Raw genomic sequence first — 23822 nt, 5'->3', positions numbered from 1 at the left:
GATTCGATCTCAGTTTTTGACCACTTCAATCTATCGCTTTCGATTGTTATAAGCGGGGTGTATTGTAGTGGGGAAACCTAGCCCTGCCAAATAAAAGATTCTGGAGTAATAAGCCAATAGTAGTACAGCATTTAGCTCAATACAATGACTCCCAACAGCAGCTCCCAATGCATACAAGTTTACATTCCATCCCATCACATTAAATCAGAAGCCCCGTTTATACCTGTTGCTAAAATGGGTCCTTTGTGCTGATCTTGTCTACATTCTGATTGTGCCCACATTTCCAGAAATGCATCTACACATGCTATTAAAGTGTATGCAGACAAGATCAGGATAAAGGACCCATGTTAGCACCAGGTATAAGCGTAGGTGTTAACTCAACCAATGATGTAAATATGAAATTACATAATTGCTGAAAGCTGCACGTTCCTGTCAGAATCTATTCGTCTAAATTAGGATAACGGTCTTATAATTTCTGATATGGTTTGAATCAAAAGTGGTTTTGAATAGGTTACGGGTCTGGTGGACTAATGTTAGAAATGGAGACAAAACAAAAAACGGTACAGATTCAAGTTGAGGGACTTGCGAAACCAAACACACTACAAGCTGAAAACAAATAACTTTCTTTATCAGAAGAAATGTCACCCTTTATGTTAACACTGATAAATACATGGTTTCTGTATAACCGAAGAAAGCTTTTGCTTGACAGAGAATATAATACCCACCAATGGTTTAAGACCAACAAAAGTCTACATATCAAGAAATCCTTCAAGGATAAAATAAGCCTTCCTCTGTTTTCACATCAGTATAGCAGGTCAGAATGAGGGACCTGTATTAAAGTGCAGACTGGGGTGGGGGATGATTGCCTAAACTGACAACAGGGTTGCAGGGCTGGTTCAATGAGCCACGACCACAAAAAAACATTCACAACAGAATAAATGACAAGGCCCCTACCACTTCACCACGCTGGCTTTACTAGCGTTGAAGTTATTATTCTAGTTTGTGGTAAAGGACCGGTTTGGAGTCAGGCATGGTGTGGCACTCAACGCAAAAAGATAACCTAGTTCTCCCGAAACTACATGAAAATTGGCATATATATAGACTAGACTATTTATATGATATGTTCTATAGATCAGTGGCTCTGCGATTCATCAGTAAATGTCATTTCACGCTCATCACCAGAACAGAGCAACATTCACCAGTCTCATTTCCCCATCTGACAAAATCTGATCTGAAATTGCACACACGCTGAGCATTAGACAAGGCATCGGTCAAGGCCTTCAAAACCTCTTGGCACTGAGAAAAATAAATACAAAGAATAATGGAAATATTGATAATTGTTTGTAAAGTACATTCTCTTTCTTTCCATAAGAGGACTGGTAACTAATACAGTATGATGGTTATGGAAAGAGCAGCTTGCGAAAAACAATGTAAAGTTAGGAAGGAAAGTCTGGTATACTAAAGCAACACCTATCACTATAGGCAGTCATGGACCGCGTGGGTGACACATGAAGAGTAAAAGGAGGTGAGGGCCGCTTTGCAGTATCTCAGGGGCTGGTGTCGAAGAAATAGGCCCAAATTCGGTAGGTCATATTGCCATGGTGAAATGGTCTGAGGGGAAGGAAGAGGAGAAAGAAATAGAGCGAGAGAAAAGAAAAAACACTGCAGTCACTCTTGCTTTGGGTCCCCAAAGAGGTGGATGTTGTTTGGGGTAAGAGTGGATGCTCAAGGGAGTGGCGGGTGTGGTTTGGAGTGTAGTTGGAACCGTCCCAGAATAGGAGGGACACATTGCTGGTCGTTGTACAAAGCATGTCTACACACGCACGCACGCACACACAGTCGTCCGTCTACACGACTCAAGCTTTGCATTACCCTCTTGGCACTTTTTTTTTGTAAGAGTTTGACATGATAAATTGCTCGTTCCACGGTCTCTTTCCACCTCGCCTTCACTGTCCTGCGCTCTCATTGGTCCTCAAAGCTCCAATCACACTCTGGATGTTTTCTTCTGGGACCTATGAGACATAGGAGGGCGGGGTTAAATCATTATTCCAAAAGCTCCAGTTTAAACTGACCTCTACAATTTACCATACAAACGGAGAGAGAAAGAGATACAGAGAGGGTGGAGAGTTGTAAACCATCGCTCACCAGGGCATGGTCGAACTTGAAGGTACTGATGTAATAAGCTGGAATGTCAGCAGTCGCCAGGGGTTCCGATATTTGTGCCACGATACCACACTCGTCTGACAAGGCAATAAGAATAAAGAACACATCCATGAATATCAGATATTTCTTTCAGAAATGAGGGGTATCTGGGCATTTAATGCATTCCTCACATTGCCAAGTAATATTCTGATTGGCATCACAGTTAGAGGTTTTTCAGAATCTTCGCCAAATGACACACGCATCAAACAGTGTCTACTGGTGATGTGTACTCTGCACAGTGTTAGACCTGTGGAAACCAACCTGAGAAAAAAAAACTGTCCTACTTACCAAATCCTAAAGGCTGTCCTCCAATGCGAACCATTTTCCAAAGCTCCCCTGAAGCACTAGTGAAGAGGACATTGTTGGGAAACCTAGGAGGGAGAAAATGAATGCACATACTCATTCAATCTATAGCAATAACATAAAAAATAATGATTTGGTCAAATTCAGATTGTAGGTCAGTGGTTGCCCTACGTGCTATGGTGAAAAATACATCACTTCAGAAGTGCTAAAAGCCTGATCCACTTATCGTCCCTCTTCATAGCTTCGAGACACCACTGACCTATATAAGGGATACCTTGTCAATGTAGGACAAGCCCATGATAAAGTACATATGATCAAAAGTATGTGGACACCTGCTTGTCGAACATCTCATTCCAAAAACATGGGCATTAATTGAGTTGGTCCCCCTTTGCTGCTATAACAGCCTCCACTCTTCAGAAAGCTTTCCACTAGATGTTGGAACATTGCTGCAGGGACTTGCTTCCTTTCAGCCACAAGAGTATTACTGAGGTCGGGCACTGATGTTAGGCGATTAGGCCTGGCTCTCAGCCGGCGTTCCAATTCATCCCTAAGGTGTTCAATGGGGTTGAGGTCAGGGCTCTGTGCAGGCCAGTCAAGTTCTTCCACACCGATCTCAAAAAATCATTTCTGTATGGACATTGTTTTGTGCACGGGTGCATTGTCATGCTGAAACAGGAGAGGGCCTTCCCCAAACTGTTTCCACAAAGGTGGAAGAATAGAATCGTCTAGAATGTCATTGTATGCTATAGCATTTAGATTTCCCTTCACTGGAACCATGAATAAACAGCAGCAGACCCTTATTCCTCCTCGCCAAACTTTACAGTTGCCACTATTCATTGGGGCAGGCAGCGTTCTCCTTGCATTTGCCAAACCCAGATTTGTCCGTTGGACTGCCTTCACTCCAAAGAATGCGTTTCGACTGCTCCGGAGTAGGGGGCGAGCTTGGCGGAAGGCTTTACACCACTCCAGCCGACGCTTGGCATTGCGCATGGTGATCTTAGGCTTGTGTGTGACTGCTCGGCCACGGAAACCCATTTCACGAAGCTCCTGACGAACACTTACTCTGCTGAAGTTGCTTTTTTTTTTAAAAACACGCTTCAGCACTCCGCAGTCCCGTTCTGTGAGCTTGTGTGGCCTAGCACTTCACGGCTGAGCCGTTGTTGCTCCTATACATTTCCACTTCAAAATAACAGCAGGCACAGTTGACCAGGGCCCGCTCTAGCAGGGCATAAATTTGTTGGAAAGGTGGCATCCTATGACGGTGCCAAGTTGAAAGTCACGGCGCTCGTGAGTAAGGCCATTCTACTGCCAATGTTTGCCTATGGAAATAGCATGGCTGTGTGCTCGATTTTTTACACCTGTCAGCAAAGTGTGTGGCTGAAATAGCCAAATCCACTAATTAAAAGGGATGTCCACATAATTTTGTAAATATATTGTAGCTACTAATGTAGTGGTACTGTAATCCTTTCGTTCAATCCACATGTGATTAGTAATGCAGCTGTTCGGGTTACCTCTACATGACCTTCTTTATTTGTAAACCCTTTATGATTATCTATGTTTGTTTCCCAATAACCCAGCAGCAAACCCAGCAAATAAAAGTTGTCCACAGATGACTCTAAACTCCAAATTGACAGCAGTTGCCTTTGACGGTAAGACACCATAACCAGTTGAAAAAAAGAATGGCAGGACCAGAGGAAAGCACCCACCGCTGTGTCGTCTGCTCGTCCATGACGAGAGAGATGTAGCCCTCAATCAGAGAGAAAGAGAAGAAGCGGATGTGTCCAGTGTCCTCACTAGATGCTCCAGGCTCCTTTATCCTGTAATAGAAAGAGATACAAGTCAAATCGAACCATCTTTCAACTACATTCGGTCCTGACCAAAACCCCGTTCCAACATCATCATCATCATGTCAAGTGGTCTGCTTGTCAAACTTTTCACCACTTTTACAGTCTAATCCTAACAATAGGGACTAGGGTTGTACGCCTGGAACCCAATTACCGAGATTTACCACCCAAAATCCCTCCCTTTCCCGGGATAAATAACTGAGAAACTGGTAAATTATAATACATTTATATGAACAGCACGGCACAAAATTGTACTTTTAAAATGACATACGAGGTCTAAATCAGTCTTCTCTACGGCCACTGCAAGATGAATCATCAAAGCTCAGGGTGGGAACAAATAACCCATCTCAGTATGGAGCGCATTTCACAATGCATGTAGACCCATCATGGTAACCTTGTTTCTTGTGACAGGTAGACCTACATTGCTGCAGCATAGCCTGTGACATTAATGTAAAGATCAAATGCGAGTCTAATTTACTCATCTCACCTAATTTTTTTAATTGTAAAGATCTTTTTTTTATTATAAAAATAAATAATTAAAAGCCCATCACTCTAATATTGTTGCATTAAATCAGTGCACGTGCGAGCACTGTCAGTCTCTCTCCATCAACTCCATTATATACAGTGTCTTGCGAAAGTATTCGGCCCCCTTGAACTTTGCGACCTTTTGCCACATTTCAGGCTTCAAACAAAGATATACAACTGTATTTTTTTGTGAAGAATCAACAACAAGTGGGACACAATCATGAAGTGGAACGACATTTATTGGATATTTCAAACTTTTTTAACAAATCAAAAACTGAAAAATTGGGCGTGCAAAATTATTCAGCCCCCTTAAGTTAATACTTTGTAGCGCCACCTTTTGCTGCGATTACAGCTGTAAGTCGCTTGGGGTATGTCTATCAGTTTTGCACATCGAGAGACTGACATTTTTTCCCATTCCTCCTTGCAAAACAGCTCGAGCTCAGTGAGGTTGGATGGAGAGCATTTGTGAACAGCAGTTTTCAGTTCTTTCCACAGATTCTCGATTGGATTCAGGTCTGGACTTTGACTTGGCCATTCTAACACCTGGTTATGTTTATTTTTGAACCATTCCATTGTAGATTTTGCTTTATGTTTTGGATCATTGTCTTGTTGGAAGACAAATCTCCGTCCCAGTCTCAGGTCTTTTGCAGACTCCATCAGGTTTTCTTCCAGAATGGTCCTGTATTTGGCTCCATCAATCTTCCCATCAATTTTAACCATCTTCCCTGTCCCTGCTGAAGAAAAGCAGGCCCAAACCATGATGCTGCCACCACCATGTTTGACAGTGGGGATGGTGTGTTCAGGGTGATGAGCTGTGTTGCTTTTACGCCAAACATAACGTTTTGCATTGTTGCCAAAAAGTTCCATTTTGGTTTCATCTGACCAGAGCACCTTCTTCCACATGTTTGGTGTGTCTCCCAGGTGGCTTGTGGCAAACTTTAAACAACACTTTTTATGGATATCTTTAAGAAATGGCTTTCTTCTTGCCACTCTTCCATAAAGGCCAGATTTGTGCAATATACGACTGATTGTTGTCCTATGGACAGAGTCTCCCACCTCAGCTGTAGATCTCTGCAGTTCATCCAGAGTGATCATGGGCCTCTTGGCTGGATCTCTGATCAGTCTTCTCCTTGTATGAGCTGAAAGTTTAGAGGGACGGCCAGGTCTTGGTAGATTTGCAGTGGTCTGATACTCCTTCCATTTCAATATTATCGCTTGCACAGTGCTCTTTGGGATGTTTAAAGCTTGGGAAATATTTTTGTATCCAAATCCGGCTTTAAACTTCTTCACAACAGTATCTCGGACCTGCCTGGTGTGTTCCTTGTTCTTCATGATGCTCTCTGCGCTTTTAACGGACCTCTGAGACTATCACAGTGCAGGTGCATTTATACGGAGACTTGATTACACACAGGTGGATTGTATTTATCATCATTAGTCATTTAGGTCAACATTGGATCATTCAGAGATCCTCACTGAACTTCTGGAGAGAGTTTGCTGCACTGAAAGTAAAGGGGCTGAATAATTTTGCACGCCCAATTTTTCAGTTTTTGATTTGTTAAAAAAGTTTGAAATATCCAATAAATATCGTTCCACTTCATGATTGTGTCCCACTTGTTGATTCTTCACAAAAAAACAGTTTTATATCTTTATGTTTGAAGCCTGAAATGTGGCAAAAGGTCGCAAAGTTCAAGGGGGCCGAATACTTTCGCAAGGCACTGTATATATATTTAAACACTGTCACAGTCTCTCTCCATCAACTCCATTATATATATATATATATAAACACTCCTTCGCTCCGAGTCCCATGCAAGAAAAGCTAGACTAGAATAGCTTGTTGGGAAGAAAATGTTTTTTTGCATTTCTAACACCAATAGACAATTCGAAAAGGGACTATTTTAAGCTGGATGTTAAATACAGCAGCCAATAGAACTCATGGGTTGTTTGAAAGAAGAGCGAACATGCGATGGTGGTGCGGTAGGCTATTGCAGTTATTTATTCAGACCCATAACCATTCGATCTTTGCGAGAAGAAGTATAAGCCTTCTGCATCTAATTCTAGTCCTATATTATTCAAGGATGTCATTAGAATGATGAAGACAAGGACAACAAAACCTATATAAAATGTAACTTTTGAAAGCAAGGCAGGAAAGAAGCAACAATAAAATAAGAGTTAGGCTAATAACATTAGGGGAAATATTATTAAAAGGTAGGGAATACACACACACGTCAGCCTTCTAATTATACAAATATTGAAAATAAAATAAATATTGAAATAAAATTTGCGCCCAGTTCAATTGTGTTAAGGAGCATTTTAAAACTCTCCATGATTTAAGTAATAAGAAATAGCTGTAATTCTTGTAAAAAAAAGTGCTTCATTACCATCATCCTAAATCTAAACATAAAATGATTGACAGATAAGGAAATTAGCTTAATACAACCTCTTTGGGCTGAGATCCCGCTAACGGGATCGATATGACAGCCAGTGAAAATGCAGGGCGCCAAAATCAAAACAGAAATCCCATAATTAAAATTCCTCAAAACATACAAGTATTTTACAACATTTTAATGATACACTTCTTGTTAATCCCACCACAGTGTCCAATTTCAAAAAGGCTTTACAACGAAAGCAAACCAAATGATTGTTAAGTCAGAGCCAAGTCACAAAAAAACACAGCCTTTTTTCCAGCCAAAGAGAAGAATCACAAAAAGCACTAACCTTTGATGATCTTCATTAGATGACACTCATAGGACTTCATGTATATTATGTTCGATAAAGTTCATATTTATATCAAAAAATCTCAGTATACATTGGAGTGTTACGTTCAGTAGTTCCAAAACATCCGGTGATTTTGCAGAGAGCCACATCAATTTACAGAAATACTCATTACCATTGATAAAAGATACAACTATTATGCTTGGAATTACAGATGCACTTCTCCTTAATGCAACCGCTGTGTCAGATTTCAAAAAAGCTTTACCGAAAAAGCACACCATGCTATAATCGGAGTACAGCGCTCAGAGACCAAAACAGATATACGCCATATTGTGTAGTCAGAAGTCAGAAATGGCATTATATTCACTTACCTTGATGATCTTCATCATAATGCACTCCCAGGAATCCCAGTTCCACAAATGTTTGTTTTGTTCGATAATGTCCGTCATTTATGTCCAAATAACTCATATGGCAGGTTTTTACCCCACAGACATCATTCAAACAGTTTTAGGAACTTCAGAGTGTTTTCTATCCAAATCTAATAATATGCATATATTAGAAACTGGGCCTGAGTAGCAGACAGTTTACTCTGGGTACCTTATTCATCCAAGCTACATTAATACTGCCCCACAGAATGTGTTACTACATAAAACAGGCTAATCTTTTCAGCACACTTGTTACAGGAAATACATCCTTTCCCCCAACGATTGGTGATGATACTATGAAAGTTTATAGTCATCACAATTTCACAAAAATCGATTAATAAAAACAGATTAATATCTTTGGTTTAGTACTAGTATTTTCGTAAAATGCGCCTGTCAGTAGCAGCAGTCATTTAACAAAGGACGGTGGTGAGAGGATTTGAGTGTTCCTCCTACAAACGAAAGAGAAGTTGACAAATGGCTTTCATATATGCTTCTCATCTCAAGTTCTTTGAGGTTTGTCTGTTAGAAAAGCAAGCACTACATGTCGCCGCGGTTATTTTCCCAGTTAAAATGATTTCCATACAATATGGATGTGAGTGATCAATTTGCGCACACTATTGATTACAGTAGAACAAACTAATCAATTTCAGTCAAGAGTGACCGCTTGGAAAATATTGGTGCGTGAGCAGTTAAGGTACTATTTTAGCAAAACAAGTGAGACACGTGTGTTGGGAGTCATTTTTATGTCTCTTCAACATATCACACCTTATTTCAGCATATTGATTATGATTTTGAACATTTAAAACTGGTTTTGAGACACTTGGCTATTAATTTTAAAAATCCATGACAACAGGAAGCAGCAACAGTATCATTTTCAACAGGATTCTACTTAAATCAGGTAAAACCTACTGAATAAGCCCAAAAACATGCTATGGTGTTTTGATTTTAGTGAAATCATGAAAATTTGTTTGTCTTGCCTACTAACAGCAGCATAACCATCTTACGACAGCCCCTGCTCAAGTCTAACCATCTTCCTAGGTTTTAGACTTCCTTTTTTTTAAACAAATGGTCTGAACTTGAACAGCTAAGTGCTCCCGTGGCTGTGTGTGTGTGTGTGTGTATGATAGTCTCTTAAAAAGAGCCGGCAGATGGCCTCTGGTGACAGCCATATGTGAAACAGGAGGAGTGCTTAGGAGAGGGTCCTTACCCGCCTGAGTAGAACATGACGTCCATGAGCAGGGTGGCCACCGAGGGCAATGTGTCCGGGTCCAGGCTGGTCACACAGAACATGTTACTGGGGCTGGACAGAGGGTGGATGATGGGACGGGGCACTGTGAGCGAGTGAGAAAACATGTGCTTTTATTAATATGATACTGGGAGTTGTGAATATATATGCATTCAACTATTTTATGTCTCACTCAGTTTTGAAAGAGGACATTTCCAATGCTTTTACAAAAATGGCTGATCCCTACTACCCATCAAATGTCACCTAAGGAGAAATCTAGGCAACAAAATCCCTCAACCAGCAAGAGGTTGACTTGATGGATAAGGAACAGATGTTCTGCCTGCCATATCGGACTGTGTTCTCAGGGCCTCTGTTCTGAGGCAGAACCTTGACAGCAGGTGCTGGATTGACTTACTCTTAACAAACATGTCAGTCAGCCTTGAAACATGTCAAGATGAGAACGCATTATAACAGCCATGCTACATTCAGTTTGACAGGCTGCATCATAACAGCAAAATCCTATCAGGGAGTCTCAGCAATATTCTTATTCAGGGGATGAAATACAATTCAATTTGTATCAGAGAAATCCCAAAGCATAACCTGAAACCAAGTAGGCATTACTGTATCAGAGTCTAGTGGTGCTTTTCCACTGCAACTTACCCCCACATCAGTCACCAGTGGTTAATGTAAGCTCTAGTGATATTGGGTTTAATCTAACATCAGGAAAACATTTCAAAAACTTTCAAAAAACTTTTTTTTCACCTTCAGAATAAAATAAAAAATGAAATATCCTTGGAATGTTCTAACGATCACCAAAATGTTGTGCACACCATCGAACCACCACCACAACATTCCCGAAACTTTCTCATTAGGTTTTCAGGTAATGTACACAGAACAAACATTAAGTTAAAGTGTGGGACCAATGTTTCATGAGCTGAAATTTTAAAAAATCCCAGAAATGTTTAATACACACAAAAATCTTACTTCTCTCAAATGTTTTTGCACAATTCTGTTTACATCCCTGTTAGTCAGCATTTTCTCCTTTGCCAAGATAATCCATCCACCTGACAGATGTGGCATATCAAGAAGTTGATTAAACAGCATGATCATGACACTGGTGCACCTTGTGCTGGGGACAAAAGGCCACTAAAATGCCAGAGATGTCTCAAGTTGAGGGAGCCTGCAATTGGCATACTGACTGCAGGGATGTCCACCAGAGCTTTTGCCAGAGAAATACATGTTAATTTCTCTACCATAAGCCACCTTCAATGTCGTTTTAGAGAATTTGGCAGTACGTGCAACCGGCCTCACAACGGCAGACCATGTGTAACCATGCCAGCCAAGGACCTCCACATCAGGCCTCTTCACCTGCGGGAACATCCCAGACCAGCCACCTCGACAGCTGATGAAACTGGGTTTGCGCAACCGAAGAATTTCTGCACAAACTGTCAGAAACAGTCTCAGGGAAGCTCATCTGCATGCTCGTTGTCCTCACCAGGGTCTTGACCTGACTGCAGTTCGGCGTCGTAACCAACTTTAGTGGGCAAATGCTCAACTTCGACGGCCGCTGGCACGTAGTAGAAGTGTGTTGTTCACTGATGAATCCCGATTTCAACTGTACAGTGCAGATGGTGTTGTGAGGGTGGGCGGTTTGCTGATGTCGATGTTGTGAAAAGAGTGCCTCATGGTGGAGGAAGGGGTATGGGCAGGAATAAGCTAGACAACAAACACAAATGCATTTTATCAACGGAAATTTGAATGCACAGCGATACCGTGACGAGATCCTGAGGCCCATTGTCGTGCCATTCATCCACCGCCATAACTTCATGTTTCAGCATGATAATGCACGCCCCCATGTCTCAAATAACTGTACACAATTCCTGAAAGCTGAAAATGTCCCGGCTTGCATACTCACCAGACATGTCACCCATTGAGCATGTTCGGGATGCTCTGGATCGACGAGTATAACAGTTTTTCAGTTCCCACCAATATCCAGCAACTTCACACAGCCATTGAAGGTAAGTGGGACAACATTCCACAGGCCATAATCAATGGATTTATTTAAATTGACTGATTCTCTTATACGAACTGTAACTCAGTAGAATCTTTGAAATTGTTGCATGATGTTTATATTTTTTGTTCAGTGTAATAATGTACAAATATTTTTAGAACACACAAAAAGGTCAAATAAGGGGTTCTTATATATATTTGTCTTGTTTCACTGCATGTACAAATGGGTAAGCTGTATGAGTGTGAGGTGTGAAATGGAAATGTGTTTTTTGCATATCCCAACTATCATTGAGACAACCTCGGCCGTGCACAGACCTTTCAGGGGACAAGTGCTAAAAAGGAGAAAAAAAAAAGGGCACCCCAACGAGGAAAGCAAACTACTTTCCACTCATTAACGACTCTTGGAAGAGGAGTCCAAATTAGGACTAAAATCACAAATGGTAAGCAAGCCTCCTAAATACATAATTGACATCAGGAAAAGGTAGGCCATCTAATAGTTAGCTAGCTAAATAATTTTATTTTCAATGCTCTTAAATAATAACTTCATAATATTTCATAATCTACGGCTAGCTGGCTTGTGTGGATATTTTAGTATGTGATGGTTAACTAGTCTAGACTACTACCTGTGTTCAGTGCTTAGTTTGTTAAATCGTGAGTGACCCCAAACATATTATAATTATTTTTAAACAGTGCCAAGATGGAGGTTCAGTGTCGTCAAAACAGCGCCCTCTGTCAGTCAGCTGGTGTATAGATCATTGCTTCTGAACCATGACGCTGTAGTCTATTTCTGGACAGCTGAAACAAAAACCCAGTGGCGATTTGAACAAACATTCCAGGCCATTAAGGCTACAACCTTCTGTCTGTTGTAAGCCAATGTTTTCAATGATGATGAAAAAAACATTACATTAGACTGTGGGTCTGTGTCTTGCGTTTGTTTGATATGCTGCCTAGCTAGCTACATGCAACTCCTCACTTGAGTTTTGCATTGCGGCAAAAAAAACTATCTGCGAGTTTGTATGAACATGTTGATCAATTACTTTGTGTACAACATGTAAATAGCTGCATGTAGCATCCCCTCCTGAAAAAAAATAACATGAAATCGCACTTGTGCTTAATATGGCCTTCAGAGGCATGGAATGCAATAGTTCTAACATGTTGTTTATGCCAATTGCAAGCTCCCTCAAAACTTGAGACATCTGTGGTAGTGTGTTTTGTGACAAAACTGCACATTTTAGAGTGGCCTTTTATTGTCCCCGGCACAAGGTGCGCCTGTGTAATGATTGTGTTGTTTAATCAGCTTCTTGATATGCCACACCTGTCAGGTGGATGGATAATCTTGGCAACGGAGAAATGCTCACTAACAGAGATGTAAACAGATTTATGAACAACATTTGAGAGAAATAAGCCTTTTGTGCGTAGGGATATTTTATGTCAGCTCATGAAACATTGGACCAACACTTTACATGTTGCGTTTATATATTTTTGTTCATTATAATACATTTTTTCACATGCAAATAGCATTTTTCGGTTGGCCTTGTGCTCAAAGCATGCCATTCCATAGAGAAGCATTTATTTTTCAACTCAAAGCAATGAGTCCAATCAGTCCTCCATGACAACAAGATAAACAGAGAAAGCTAATAAGTCCTTCGTTTTTGGGTTATGCTCAGGTAAAACAAGTTGGCTACTCTATATTTCCGAGTCCTATTCTTGAAGATCAAGGGATATTATAGCCTTGTATTATTATTTGTACTAGAAAGTGATGGGTTAGAAGAAACCTACACAACCAACCCATAAAGTAAAATGCAACATCCATTTATGGTCAGCTATGTAAACTAACATTGATTTAACCTGCAATAAATGAATTGATTCAATTGGTAATATACATTGTCATCTAATGCCTCTTAAGGGGAAAGTAATCCAAAAGTAACGGAAAGTAATTAAATTATGTTACTTAGTTTGGGTAATTAAATTATGTTACTTAGTTTGGGTAATCCAAAAGTTACGCTACGGATTACAATTTTGGACAGGTAAGTAGTAAACGTTACAGATTACATTTAGAAAGTAACCTACCCAACGGGACAGAACAAATGTTCTGGGAACTTTCACAGAACCAATTTTGGTTCGCTGGGTAAAGACTTGTGGCGAGCAGAAAGACTGTTGCTTTGTGAGAAGGTGTTTAAAGTTCACAGGCATTATGTAAATGGGAGCTGAAAAGTACCCAGGGCCTTGTTTTGGCTGAAAGTCAGAGCAGGTCCGCCGGAAACAGAAAAGTTGGAGACTTTTGGCTAAACACTGGGCTAAATCCTCAGACTATTGAGCCAAGCCGTACTGTGCTGGCCTGGTTACTACGTCCCATAGTTGCTGGAACTGTACTGTAAAGGACAATGTCAAAAGTAAACATCTGAGCAAGCACAGTACAGTTTGTGTCACACGATAATGTGAAAAAGGGCTAAAATGTAAGTCTTGTATATTGTGCCTACCAAGTTTAGGCTTGACAAAGCCGTTGGTGACTCCTAGGCTGTTGGCGGCTACGGTCTCTCCGTTGACCACCCTCATCAAGGTGAACTCAGAAGACAGGGTGTGCATGACCATGGGCAGGTCCCGCTCTCGAACCTGACAAACACAACACCATCAACAAGTAGGCCTCAACCAAAACACAACACTTGTTACAACCGGCAAATCTAAAAGGTTAAGAGTTTTATAAAAACTCGGAATAGTATTTGAACGGTTGATTTAATTACATCAGAAAGTAACACATTTTCACTTCAAAAACCGCACTCATCAGGGAAAAGAAACCATGGAGTCCCAATAACAAACAATTCACTGAAATTTCCAAAGAACTCTGCATATTGCTTAGCTGAACACCTCAAGTGTAACTAAAAGAAAAGGGGCCCGTGGCTACAGCAAACATTAATAAAGCATTTTAGGTAGGCACTGCATGTCTGACTAGCAAAAGGTTTGGGCCATCAACCTCCCAAAGGAATGCAATGCTTAAAAAGGGTGGAGACTGTCTTCTGCTTCAAAATCTCATTTCAAAGTGAAATGAAATGCCCCAAATAGCTGTCCATTATATGGGCCTAATGCAAAGTTACTGTGTCAGTTCCATTTACATTTTTCATTTAGCAGACGCTGTTATCCAGAGCGGCTTACAGTGCTTCATTTGTAAAATCGGGAGGCACCGGAACAAGAACAAAAAATGAGCGCAAGAGGGGGAGGCCTGGGGTGTTCTGAGGTACCAGAATGGGATTAAAAATGTTTTTACATAAAATTTTTAAATAAAACCTTTATAATAAAGCATGGCGTGCATATCGTCGCATTTGAGTAGTGGAATAGAGCAGTAGAGGCACCTACAGAAGTCTCCACATGGGGAACATTTTTAGTAGCCTAAGGTCTGGAAATATGTGGCCTTTTATTAATGCATTTCATGCAATTCTATGTTGGTTATTTGAATCAGCAGTGTAGTGGTGGTGGTGGTGGGGGTCCTGCTCTAAATGACTGCATTCGGGTTGGGTCCTACCGTTTATGTAACGCAAATACTCATTCAAAATGGGTTTTTTTCTTTAAATAAAAAAAAGATGCCTCGGCCTGGCCGGTCTTCCTCGGAGCCTCAAATAAAATCAGACAGTGGGAGAGAGATACACAGAGACTGAGAAAGAAAGCATGCAAGATAGAAACAGAGAAAGAGTGAGTAAGACATCAAGACAAGTAGACAGATTGATGCAGAGGGCGCAAGCGAGAGAAATGGAGAGAAACGGATGAGACGCAGGTTGTTTCTTCCTTTTCTTTAGAGCCAGTGATTAGGCCGTGGCTGGGAGCAGCTGGCGGAGGGAAAACAGTGGCCATGAATGTTACCGGGAATTCCAGCAAGAGCCTGAGCCGGAGACTGATCCTCTTTAAATAACTACTGCCAGATTATCAACTATTTTTTATTTCCTTACAAAGGCTACAGTTATTCAGCAGACCTTGTGTTGTTTTCTTCTCTCCCCCTCTTAGCAGGTAATAAAAAGACTCCCTATGGCCAAAAAGGCCTGGCATGAGGAAGGACTGGTGTAATTAAGCAGCTCGTCAAAGAAAAAGTGCCGCCCAGGGAGGTACTGTAGATAAGCTGCTATTGTCTTTTCATATCGAGCAAAATGGAAAAACAGTTACAGGCCACAAAGTACAAGTAGGGGAATACTACACTAAAATGGCATGTTTCGTAGGCCATTTTCCATTATCTATGTATAACAGCAGACTACCTTCAATCCTCTCCACTGGTAACATAACAGGTAATGCAAATTACCATGTTCAGTAATACTTGCAGTAATAAGCAGCTAAATTGACAAATACAGCAAGTTATTTTGGTTCTGTACTCCAGCATTGGATTTGAAATTATACAATGAGGTTAAAGTAACGATTGTCAGCTTAAATTCCATTCATATCAGGTGAACACTTTTTGTACATAGTCCCCCACATTTTAGTGGGCCAAATTCACGGTATTAAAGTTTAGTTTTTGGTCCCATATTCTTAGCACACAATGATAGTCCTGAATTAATCATGAATAATGATGAGTGAGAAAGTTGATGAGTGAGAAAACACAAAAACACACAAATATTCGCACTCATCATTATTCACAATTTATTCAGGATTATCTGTAATCATTATATTCTTATTCACAATAAAAGTAACTTCAAATGTGCACAATACATTATTTACCATTCATTTCTATGGGGCAAAAAATAATCTGAAACAACCAAAACAACCCACAAATGCATCCAAAAAGATTGTAGAGTCACAAGCTTGATGTAATCATTGCGTACTAGGAATACCAAACTTAAGTGAATTTGGCCCAATACTTTTGGCCCCCTAAAATAGGGGGACCATGTAGAAAGTGCTGTAATTTCTAAACAGTTCACCCGATACCGATGAAAAGACACTCAAAAGCTGACAGTCTACACTTTAACCTCAGTTATTATATAATTTCAAATCCAAAAGGTGCTGGAGTACAGAGCCCAAACAACAAAAAATGAGGCACTGCCCCAATACATTGAGCTCAACGTATGTCCTCAAACTGAATGGGACTGAGGATCAATAAATGAGGGGAGAATGACACTCATGACAATTGCCAATAACCATGTCTTTGCAATTTGCTGGCTGATATCATGTGTTCCTTGCAGAGTTGAGGAAGGCATAAAACAGCAGTTCTAAAGCATCATTTGCACAGTAGGTATGCAATGCAAGAACGCAACATGCCAATCCTGTGTACTTGCATCAAATTTGCAACTGCGAAGCTGCCCACATCTGCATAGTTTTAGTACGCAGGATCACCATTTTGTGCGCCCATTTGTCGGTTTTGCGTTGTCGACTACGAAGGGCACGGATAAATTTCCAAAAATTGTGCTTCGGGGGGGGGGGGGGCTGACAGACGGACTCAGTTGTCTCTCAACTTACTGATGAGAGTTAGAATAGTAGAATACACCAGGTGCCCCATTTCGAAATTTGGTCGTGCATCAGCAGTTCCTCTTGTTTTGTCAGCCAACTCAATTAGCCATGTCAGCTAACATTTTTTAAATTTATTGGTAAGTTAGTCTAGCCAGCTATCATGGCCGACACAGGGCACATGACCAGAGGCCCTGACCTCCAGGGAGCCCCTATTGATTGTGTTAATCACTCGCACTCAGGTGTCATATTAACATGGCATAAGTCATGTCCAAATGTGTAGAATTGCAGGAAATTAGCTTTAAAACTAATAAAATGTCTCTACCCCATGGCAAAATGGATAGAATTGCATAAAATTAGCCGTAAGACTGAAAATAAATCCTCTCTGCCCAATGGAAAAATGTGTAGAATAGCAGGAAATGTACTTTAAAACTAAAAAATGTTCACTCAGGGGGCAGTAAAAATGTTTTGCAAGCAAGGTGGTGGGGCCCCCAACATTTAGTTTAACTGTACAAATGGATTGATTGCACAAATCAGTTGACTGCATGTGTTTGTATGGTTATGGGAATGCAGACCCACTGCAGCCACTTACATTCTATGACCCCATCAAAGTTGCCCCTGAGGTAAGGTATAAATTAGGCTAAGAGAGGTCTGTAGTGGAACTGCACTCACCAGGATGAAGTCCGTCTGATAGGTGGACAGCATAAACACAGAGATGTTGTGGTCTGCCAAGGGGGCGATGACAGACTTGGCTATTTTGGTGACTCCGATTGGCTGAGAGTTGGTGGTGCTCCCACCCCCCGACACCACATTGAGAGCCAACCACGTGGCTTCGGCGACACTAAGGTGCTCTGACTCGGGCAGTTCTGAAATCAGACAAGAAAATGCTGTTAAAGGTGTGGCCCCAGATGTATGCGTGTCTGTCAGTGGCCCCCTTGGTGATAAATGAGGCCGCTAACATTGTCGCCGGACTCTAAAATGTCCCTTATTTTACGGATTATTGTTTGAATTTCTCCTCCGCTGATGAGCAGGAGAAGGCATCGTCAAGCCTGGGTCCTATTAATATGAGAGGGGTCTGATTTGGAAAAAGACCTGACTCCATTGTTCAGAACAATAAGACATCACACATGACTGACCATGCTTACTTATTCCATCATAAAATCAATCATGTGTGGAGAAAAACCTTGAAAGAAACCTTTGTTAATAAATAAACTGCATTCATGAGTGTCATTGGAATAATAATTCAGAGCAAAGCAAAAAAAAAGCTAAGATTTATTGTCAAATTGATTTATTGTGAAACAAGTGGAAAGGGAAAAAGTCTTAAGAGATTCTCCAGTACTTTTGTATAATTTTTTTGCCAGTAGTTCTGAAAGTAGCGCTCACGAGCCAAAGGTGTTCCCCGGAAATCTGATTTGTGCACCATGTTATTGCTCTCTCTGCTGTGGGTGCGTCATGTGCCTCTTCTAGGCGTCACACAGATGGCGAGGGGCTGAAGCTCATTGGTTGAAGTTATTGCTCGCTCTGTTTTTACACTGCTGCTACTCGCTGTTTATTATCTATGCATAGTCACTTTACAAATTACCTTGACTAATCTGTGAACCGCGCACATTGACTCGGTACCAGTACCACCTGCAAATAGCCTAGTTATTGTTATGTCATCTTCTTGTGTTACTTTTGGATTACATTTTTTTAAACTTTAGTTTATTTAGTAAATATGTTCTTAACTATTTCTTGAACTGTACTGTTGGTTAAGGGCTTGTAAGTAAGCATTTCACAGTAAGGTTGCATTCGGCACATGTGACAAATACAATTTGATTTGATTCTCTGCTCTGCTGTGGGTGCATCATGTGCATCTTGCTAGCGGTAACACATATGGTGGAAACTTGTATTGCTATGGGCCTGGCCATGTGGGAAGAACTTGTACAGCTCCCAGAAAAAAAAGAGAGTCCCATTTCAAACTAGGGATATTGTGGCCAATTGAGGTAACACAGTAACACATTGACACAATCAGCCCAAAGCGGGAGGTTAAAAAAATACTTAGTCACTAAAGTTCCAGAGATTCTCTTGAAAAATGTACTAGAAATACATTAAAAACATTATGTTAACATAAACACCCCTGCCAACTAATATCAACATTTATATATAGTGTAGAATAATTATAATGCCCCCCCCCCTCACCCCATTTGGCCCAAACAGAGCACACTAGAGTTGAGAAGACTAATGTACTGAACCCTACTCTACTGTTCTGTACTGTACTCTGTTGTCCAAACTTCTATGATTGGTTCAGATTTGGTCAAATCCACACCAACCAAATTTGGTCTTGTTTGGTGGTGGATCTCATTAAAATAATGAAGAGAAAGAAACTCATACTCATAATTGTTGTGATGTACAAATTAGGGACCCATCATGAAATTACGTTGCCGCAATTCTGTTATCAGGTGTATATTCACTTCACTTACTGTAATTCAATAACCAAAATAGATTTTTTTCAAAGTCAAGGTGTGAAAACATTGGTCAAACTGAGGGAGATTCTGTTGTCAAAATTCTGTTGTCATCTGCACAGTTCTTCCTGTAAACGTACACTGAAAATATAACAAAAACACAATGTGGTTGAGTGAGTTGAATCCATGTCATTAGAGGTAGTCCTTGTGAATAGAGTTGTATGGTTTACTACACTTTTAAATCAATGTTTGTTTGGCATACATTTTAAGTGAAAAATCTGAGTCTCAGCGCAATTCCATTCCCATTAATTGTTCACATACAGGTAAGCACAATAGAAACTTCCAGCCAATCTACAGTAGAATACCTGCACCTGTTTCGCCACGCAGAGCTTCTAGTATCCATGGTGACCAACAAGGGTCACCCTGGAAACCAGTCTAATGACATGGATTCAACTCACTCAACCACAAAGCCAAGTCAGTGACAGCTTGGCCTCTGTTAACCCATAATGGCAAAGGGGGGAGAACTGATGGCGCAATATGTGATCAAACATCAGCAGCCAGTCAAGATACGAGCCATTTGAGAAAATCACAAGGCTACAATTTTTTTCCTGTGGTCTGATCATGGTTTCCACAGTAACCTTAAAGATCCAGAGATAGAGACTACAAAACCCACCTTTGAAGCCTTCCTCGTCGACGATAAGGGTATAGTCCTCCGGAGTTTCTGTCAAACTGAAAAATTTGCATCTGGAAACGAAAGAGGATGTTTTACAGTGAATAACGTGGTTCATTATGCAACTTGTAAATCACCAGTTATTTTCAACAGAACATATTCATCATCTAAGTTAAATTATAAAAAATGGGAAGGAGTTATTGTTAACTGTTTGTAGGCAATAAGGAACCTTTACCCTTTGCCCAGAAATTACCTCATTGAACAATGCAGAGGAGCAAAAGCATTTTGTTAGCCTAAAGTATTGTGGCTCCATGAGAAGAAAAATAAGATATAATATTAATAATATTATATCATATGCCTATCGCCCATGAGTATACTAACCATTCAGTCAACTACTCAAGCCAACATTGATGATGACCAATTAGCAATTAAACTTCCGTACAACCTCCAAGGAAGCTGAGGAAAAACAGCTTGCCCTGGTCAGACAGAAATACTCAGTCTGAATCTAAGGTAATCAGCCTCCAAACAATCTCTGACCCCCACATGGCCCCCAAAGTTCCATCTTGAAAGAAAGCAACACACCCATACATTCAATGCAGACCATTTGTGTGATCACAAGACGGAATATCTTCTTTTTCACCATATTTAATGACATATGGGCTATATTTGAGGGCCATCGGGTCAGAGACAACACAGAAATATGCCGTGGTGTTTCTCAGCTCGAAATAAATCCAGCTATTTCTTACATTTCATTCCTCAGTTATGAGTGATACGAGCTCCATGCAGTTGTGTAAACCTTGTTGCCAGAGGAATTGCAAAACCAGAGAGATGTTTTTAAAATATTTTTGCTCCCTGCATCTGTCTATGCAAACAAACCCAATTATATGCATCTCGAGTTGAGACTGCCAGCAGCTGCTGCAGACATTTATGCTGATCATAAAACCTGAACCAGCTCACAATTCTGGGAGAGAGGCGACACTGGTTGATGAGCTATGCTTGTTCAATTCACCCAAACCTCTCTTAAATCGAGGGGCACCATTGATACTTGTCGATTGTGGAAAGCAGCGAGTCTGGTGCCATGCGTCATTTCTTGAATGATGATGTGCATCATCGCCTAAATGCTGAAGTGGCCTACTTGTCCCAAACATCTCCTGTTGTCGTGTCATCTTATCTCGAGTGTCCTTGGGTTGGCATGATGGAGAGCTTTTCTAATACTTATGCATAGAGAAATGGTGTCTCACCACCATTACAAAAGAGGAGACTCAAGATTACATTCACCTTCAGTACGACGTGGCTCTTTTCCACTATTGGATGTGTTAATTTAAGGTTTTAAATTGATGAAAGGATGCTAATCTAGAGATAGTTTTGAGAGCCATTCTCTAAATGCTGTTCCTGAGAGCTACCATCCTGTAGTTTCACTCCAACCCTAATCCGGCACATGAGGATTATTACAACTGGGGTTGGAGCAAAAACCTACAGGAGGGCAGCTCTCCAAAGAACAGGGTTGAAGAGCCCTACGTTAGAGTGATGTTTTGAAGTTGAGGTCTGCCTCATTAATCCTGGTGCATATGTATTTGGAAACTGCTGTCAGAACATACTTGTTTCATTTGATCTCTAATTTGTACTTTTCTTATCTTGAAAAAGGTTAGATGAATCTGAGGTATTATGCAACATGGCCATGTCCTCATTAAAGTATCGTAGTACTAAGAAGTACTTTGTTTCTTGCATTGCTCATGAACAACTTGAAAAATATGTTAGATAGGGTAAAGGCGTCCACACAACACAACGCCACAGGTGTCTCATGTTGAAGGAGCGTGCAATTGGCATGCTGACTGCAGGAATGTCCACCAGAGCTTTTGCCAGAGAATTGAAAGTTCATATCTCTAACATTAGCCACATCCAATGTCATTTTAGAGAATTTGGCAGTATGTCCAACTGGCCTCAAAACCACAGTATGGCATGGTGCGGGAAAGCAGTTTGATGTTGTGAACAGAGTGCCCCATTGTGGCGGTGGGGTTATGGTATAGGCAACCAGCCTCAACTTCGCACAGCCATTAAAGATTAGTGGGACAACATTCCACAGGCCCCAATCAACAGCCTGATCAATTATATGCGAAGGAGATGTGTCAGGCTGCATGAGGCAAATGTTGGACACACCAGATTCTGACTGGTTTTCTGATCCATGCCTCTACCTTTTTTTAGGCATCTGTGACCATCAACAACATTCTAGGTGGTAAGTAGCTTGCAAGCCATCCCCTTGTGTTTGTGTGGCTCCACATTTTGTCAGCATCACTCACATTCTATATGAATGCAAGGCACTTCACATGGAGCTTCTAGGAGGAGTTTGTTTCAGGCTGTTAAACACCCCTGAACAATTAACACACCCTTACTTGACTCGAAATGTTAAGCTATTACAAAAAGTACTGTCAAATCTAAAAGTACTTTATAAATAAATATATTAGTGACTCACAAATGGTATTAATGCCATGAATTTAAAGCTGCAACAAAGCCAATATGAGGACAGTTATCTTCTAAATAAAAACACTCCATGATGAAAATGTATATTACATTCTCTGGACATCTGTTTTTCAAGTCTTTTTTTAGGGGTCAGCGGAGAACACCAAAAAAGGTCACTGAAAAGTGGGAGAGGAAGTTGCCCCGAGGACAGGTTGGTCAACATAGGCTAGCCAATGGCCTGTCCAACCCCATGTGCCCTTAATGTATGGATCCTCACAACAACAAAAAAATACTTGCCTTCAACGTGTGTCCTGGTGCAGTCATAACGCAAAGATCTTTGTTGGAATGCAAAACGCCTATTGAGAATATTCTCAGTGGCATTCCAATAATCGTATAACCATCGCAATAGGTTGAACATGAGAAAATATCCTGGCTATAACCTACCCTGTCCTCATCATGCCAGGTTAAAATAATATAAGGATCTTAATATTGTTATTGTGATACCTTAATAGCCTATTCAAATTAAAAACATAAAGCCTCCAGTCAAGAACACAACCACCGGTCAAGCGCAATCACTTCTTCGGCAGCAGATATAATGGCTTGAGGTGCTAACATATCATGATTGCAACATCGCAAATGATGTATTCGGTATCTTCGCGGACTACATAAATGCCGGCTGTAGGCCTATATACGAATGCCTCACGCAGCCGGTTCGATTTTGATTTCAAAGCAACCACCTCCCTCGGATAATTTTACAGCTACACACACACACGAAAAACAACACCGCAGAGTTCAAAACTAAGCACGTACACACCCCCTTCACGTCGGACTACAAAAGCGTTTACATGTTAATACATAACTAAATAGCCTACTGAATTTAAATAATATGCTACTGAGAACACATTGACACATGCAAAAACAACAGAGCAGGCATTTTCATTGAAAGCTAAAAAAGATAACTGTACTGAAAACAACTAAAATTGCACCGTTTTGCTACACGGATCGGCTACATAATCCAGTCCCACACGTAGTTTTCAATAACGTTACTGCCCAATACCACATTTATGACTCGTTTGTTATATTTTTACGGATTTGGTAAATGTTCATATCTATATAGCTACTTACCTTGTTTTAGAGGGCAAGAAGGCGAGTTTGATTAATCCATGAGTGCAAATCTGAATGCCCTCTTTTGCTATACTCGCTACTTTCAAACTGTGTTCTAAAATATGCAACTCCATCTTTTGCGTCTTCTCATTTGACGAACATCTAAATAAATAAAAATAAAATTATATCCTTTCTAATAAAAATAAATAAATATACCTATGCTATATAGCTAGAGCGTATAAAAACCGTGAAACTGAGCAGAAAACAAAGGAGGGAGAAGAAAAAGTTATCCACTTAGGAAAAGAGTAAAAGAGAGCAAAAGACAGAAGCAGGGTGAAATAAAAGAAAGCACAATGAGGTAAACAGGGAGGAAGAAAATTGAGAAGGACTGTCGGTCCGCGTGTTTTCTCTCCGACAGGGATTGGAATCGTCCAGCAGCTGGTAACAGTGAAACAAACAACTTGCCAATCAAAAGAAGGGGAGGAG

The 23822-nt window shown here is 40.6% G+C and overlaps 1 protein-coding gene across 1 annotated transcript; it reads right to left on the bottom strand.

The window, feature by feature from the left end:
- Window positions 1-607: 607 nt before the first annotated feature.
- On the bottom strand, window positions 608-23797 carry LOC115105316 (cytosolic arginine sensor for mTORC1 subunit 2). Its single transcript, XM_029627238.2, has 9 exons — window positions 23358-23797; window positions 19779-19849; window positions 17337-17530; window positions 13727-13859; window positions 9219-9342; window positions 4212-4322; window positions 2491-2573; window positions 2146-2240; window positions 608-2012 (listed from the first exon to the last, which is right to left on the bottom strand). Exons 1-9 carry the CDS (start codon window positions 23468-23470, stop codon window positions 1947-1949), a joined length of 990 nt encoding a protein of 329 aa, XP_029483098.1. The 5' UTR covers window positions 23471-23797; the 3' UTR covers window positions 608-1946.
- Window positions 23798-23822: the final 25 nt, after the last annotated feature.

Source organism: Oncorhynchus nerka, linkage group LG22, assembly GCF_034236695.1.
Source record: "Oncorhynchus nerka isolate Pitt River linkage group LG22, Oner_Uvic_2.0, whole genome shotgun sequence".
NCBI classification, from domain to species: domain Eukaryota; kingdom Metazoa; phylum Chordata; class Actinopteri; order Salmoniformes; family Salmonidae; genus Oncorhynchus; species Oncorhynchus nerka.
Note: the sequence above shows the minus strand (reverse complement) of the source record. Positions and strands in the feature narration are given on the sequence as shown.